The sequence below is a fragment of the Leuciscus leuciscus genome (genome assembly GCF_965113295.1).
Source record: "Leuciscus leuciscus genome assembly, contig: HAP1_SCAFFOLD_611, whole genome shotgun sequence".
Taxonomy (NCBI): domain Eukaryota; kingdom Metazoa; phylum Chordata; class Actinopteri; order Cypriniformes; family Leuciscidae; genus Leuciscus; species Leuciscus leuciscus.
Window position 1 is genome coordinate 22,708 of NW_028118128.1, and position 4,386 is coordinate 27,093.

General features: G+C 36.6%; 1 protein-coding gene across 1 annotated transcript; it reads right to left on the reverse strand.

The window, feature by feature from the left end:
• Positions 1-1,020: 1,020 nt before the first annotated feature.
• LOC309491829 (olfactory receptor 5K1-like) lies at positions 1,021-2,203 on the reverse strand. The gene has a single exon (XM_082190855.1). It carries the CDS (start codon positions 2,174-2,176, stop codon positions 1,214-1,216), a length of 963 nt encoding a protein of 320 aa, XP_082046981.1. The 5' UTR covers positions 2,177-2,203; the 3' UTR covers positions 1,021-1,213.
• Positions 2,204-4,386: the final 2,183 nt, after the last annotated feature.

Genomic DNA, 4,386 nt, shown 5'->3' on the forward strand with positions numbered 1-4,386 from the left:
TCTGAATTTTAGTATTGCTTTTTTTATGAGCATCCTTTTTCAAAAACAAGGTCAATATTGATTTTCACTAATGACAAAACAACAAATTATCAGTGAATTTATATTGAACTAAGCTTTAGGAGCTTTCCATCTTTACTCTCCTCCCTGTTACGTTGCATTCAGAGACTATTTTTGACTGTCAAAATGCCGGCATAGACAAGTAAGATTTTATTATTATTATTATTATTATTATTTAAACTCACATATTTCATATCCATTAATTTTTGTGTGTGTGTATTTGATAAGTAGTTGTGTAATAAGTTAGGGAAAAATATACAGTCAGACAGTCATTACAAAATAAACCCCTTCAGGCATGGGGTTTAAACCCGCATGGTATAAAGCGGTGCAAGTGCAGTTAGGGCATGTTTAATGACGGGAAAAATGGTTGGTCTCTATTCTCTTAATGAGTATTGGGTGTATTTTGGGCATAACGTGCAATAAACCAATCAGAGTCCCATCTCCCATTCCCTTTAAAAGCCAGTTGCGGTCGCACCATGGCGGGTTGCTATTTATACATGGCGGAATTTGCAAGTGGAAAGACTGAACGCTTCTCCAGAGAGGGAACAGATCTGCTCGTGTGTGGGGTTAAAGCCCACCATATCTTTATCTACACAATAATAATCTTTTACATCGTAATCCTTTTATTTTTCATATTTTGCATGTTTGTGTGCTAATGCGTGCCCCTGTGTGTGTAATAAGCAGAGTGTATACGCGCGTTGTGCACCCGCCTATTGGCTCACATTACTAATGCGCCCTTTAAATAACAAAAAATAAAAAAATACTGCGCCATTTAGTTTAGTAGACTTAGACCAGGTTTTTGTTGGTCAGTGGCAGTCTATTTCAGTTGCCTCAAACTAGCAACGCGCCTCGTTTTCAGACCAGCACGCCCATGGGTGCACATTCACACAAATAGGCGCAAATGCATTTGCTATTTAAACAACGTGGCGCAGGACGTGAAAATGATAACCACGTCAGGCTGAAACTAGTAAAAAACACGCCGCATTGCGCCCGGGTGCATGATAGGGCCCCTTGTCAAGATGTATTTTGTGAATGTGAACACTCAGTGTACATTAGCACTTACTAAAATATTAATAGGATTTGTAGCATAATGAAAAGATAAAAGCATCACTCATTTTACTTTTATTTTTTCTTGACCCCAACATACATCATACTGTCATTTTTTTGTACAATTCATGCATAATTTTAGGATTCTTTTGCGAACTTCTGTCAGTTTTAAGCCATAGATTACAGGATTGAAAAGAGGTGGCACAATAATCATTTCTATAGCCAAAAAATTACGCAGGTTTGCAGGGAAATCACTAGATCCATATCTGTTAAAGATGTTATCGAAAAGTATTGCAACAGTAAGATTTATCAGTGAAAGTACATGAGGCACACATGTTTGCCAAAACTTCCTTCTGCATTCCAATGATGCTTTACATGCAATGATAAGTTTAATATAGGATACCATAATTACAATCACAAGGCCAAAATACAATGAAATAAAAATAAACCCATAAAGGTTATTGATAAAGGTTGATCCACATGAGAGTTTTACAATTGACCAGTTGTCACAATACAGTTTGTCAATATGATTTTTACATAGTACCAACCTATTTGACAAGAAAACTGCAATGAACATAGTAAGAGATGGTATGATCCAACATAAGCCAAGTAATATGCTGCAAGAATATTTGTTCATCTTTGAGTGATAGTCTAAAGGTTGACATATGGCCACATGTCTGTCATATGCCATCGCTGCTAATGTAGAATATTCACACATAACATAAGTATAAACAACAAAGGCCTGGAACGCACACATGTAAGATGGAATAATATATGAATTCATTATTAAATCATGCAATATTTTAGGATAAAATGCTGCTGTTCCAAAAAGGTCATTTACACAGAGATTGCACAGAAAAATGTACATTGGTTCATGAAGGGCTCTCTCCAAGACAATGACCACAATGAGCCAAATGTTCACAAACAGTATCATAACATAGAGGGAAAAAAAGCATGTGAAATAAATATACCTGTATGATTTAGCATCCTGTGGTTCCATCAGAGTGTAGGTTGCAAAATTTGTCATATTATTCATCATATATTTAAGTTTTTTAAGATTACATTTGTCCATATGTAAAATACCCTCAAAATGTTGCAATTAAAAACAACAACTGTATCTGTTTAATTTTAAAATATAAATGTAAAGATACGGCATACATGTTTTTAACACACAACAAGAGTAAACACCAGTCAACAATTATCACTGACTTGCCTTGAGTTGTGATCTTGCACGCTCACATTTATTAAGTGGAAGTACTATGGACTCACCTGCTTATAAAGAACTTGCGCAGTTTAAGTTCTCTGAAGCTCTACCAAATAAAACTTAGGGGAATTTCAATAAGCTCTGGAGGCCTTTTTTCTTTTAACTATAGTTCATCTTAGATGAAAATCACAACAAATGTACAAGTTAACTGTAGAAAGGCTGGTTTCTAAAGTACTTCTTCCTGCCTCTATGTATTAATGCTCATGGGTAGCCTAAATGGGTTCCATTCAGACCTTAACATGAAGTATTTTACTGTTATATGTCAACAAGATTAAACAAGACATTTTCACCTGGCTATACCCAGTGTTTAGATCTGTTGTGGTATTTTTGCAAATTAGCACATACGTAATAGATTATGCTCTGTTTGTCCATGTTAACAAACAATTTCAAAAAACTTGTAATACATTTTTTGTTTGTCTAGATGTAAGTAATCAACTCAGTAATTTTCATGGTGGTATCTACAGGTTAAAATTTTTACTCTATTCACGTGAGAAAAAGAATGAATAGGTGTATGAATAGGCTATATTTGGGTCTTTTTCAAAACTTTCCCCTAATGGGATTCTTCTGGGCTTTTTTTCCCCTTACTCAGGACATATTGAGGATACAAAATCAATTGAGTTTGCTTCTATTGCAATTTGTTCAACCTTTTTTTCATAAAATGACTGGACTATAAAGATAATTGGGACTTGACTTGAATGCTAGGTGTATGCTCTTGCTATTTGTGTTTAGGCTGTAATGTGTGTGTGTGTGTGTGTGTATATATATATATATATATATATATATATATATATATATAGGCTAAATAATCATGAACACAGTGACGGGGTGGAATAGGCTGTGATACATGGGGCACCAGGTAAAATCTTGCCTAGGGCAGAAAATTGGTCAGGGCTGGCCCTGCGTATCCGAATCCACTTTTGCTAGTTTAACGACGGGAAAAATGGTCGGCGCGCCTAAAAGGGTTGTCTCTATTCTCTTAATGAGTAATGGGTGTGTTTTGGGTGGGTCATAACGTGCAATAAACCAATCAGAGTGTAATTTCCCATTCCCTTTAAAAGCCAGTTGTGCTCACGCCATGGCGGATTCGCTATTTATATGGTGCATTTTGCAAACGGAAAGACTGATCTGCTCGTGTGCAAGGTTAAGCAGACCATCCTGGTCAATGGTGCAGTCTATTTCAGTTGCCTCAAAATAGCAACACGGCAACAATGCGCCTGAACACACCTCTTTTTCAGACCAGCAAGCCCATGGGCGCACAAATGGGCGCAAATGCATTTGCTATTTAAACAACGTGGCGCAGGACGTGAAAATGATAACCGCGTCGAGCTGAAACTAGCAAAAAACACTTGCTTCGCGCTTGGCACGGCATTGAGCCGGGTGTATAATAGGGCCCAATGAGTGAGAGAATCGTACCAAAACTGTAAGCGCAACTAAAAGAAAGACGCAACAAATTGGGTTATTACGGGAACTTTTTTGCCTCATGTTCACAACAATTCATTTAGACATTTGCAACAGTTTATTTTTTTACACAAAGGTTGATTTTAAGCGATCAATCTGTTTCGCAGTTCCTGGCTCTGTTGTTTTCGGTTGCAAATTGCTGTGTAAGCGCGGAAAAATGGAAGTCAGAAGAATACAGATAATATTTTTTTGGCGTAAACATGAAGCTGCAGTTTCACAATACATCCATTACACTTACGAATAACAGTAAAATGCTGCAAATATTTTTTTCTTGCACTTGAAAGGCGATTTACACCTTTACAAATCTTCTCTTGCACATGCAAATTTTATTTAGGCTTGCAATCTTATGTACACTTTCACAAATCTTAACCTGCGCATGTGATTCTTTATGGCATCATATTACCTTCATAGGAAGGCCAAATACCAGGGAACCGGTGAAGAGGTTCATGTACACTGTAAGGGCTTGAAGGCGGCATATTTTTTTAAACAAAAATGTAAAATAAAAATACACAACTAAACCAATGGTTTAATCATTATGACCGCCGCTAGCATAGCTAGCG

Bases quoted from the DNA above. Each gene is read 5' to 3' on its own strand.
- LOC309491829 (XM_082190855.1), bottom strand. From the start codon at position 2,176: ATGGACAAATGTAATCTTAAAAAACTTAAATATATGATGAATAATATG.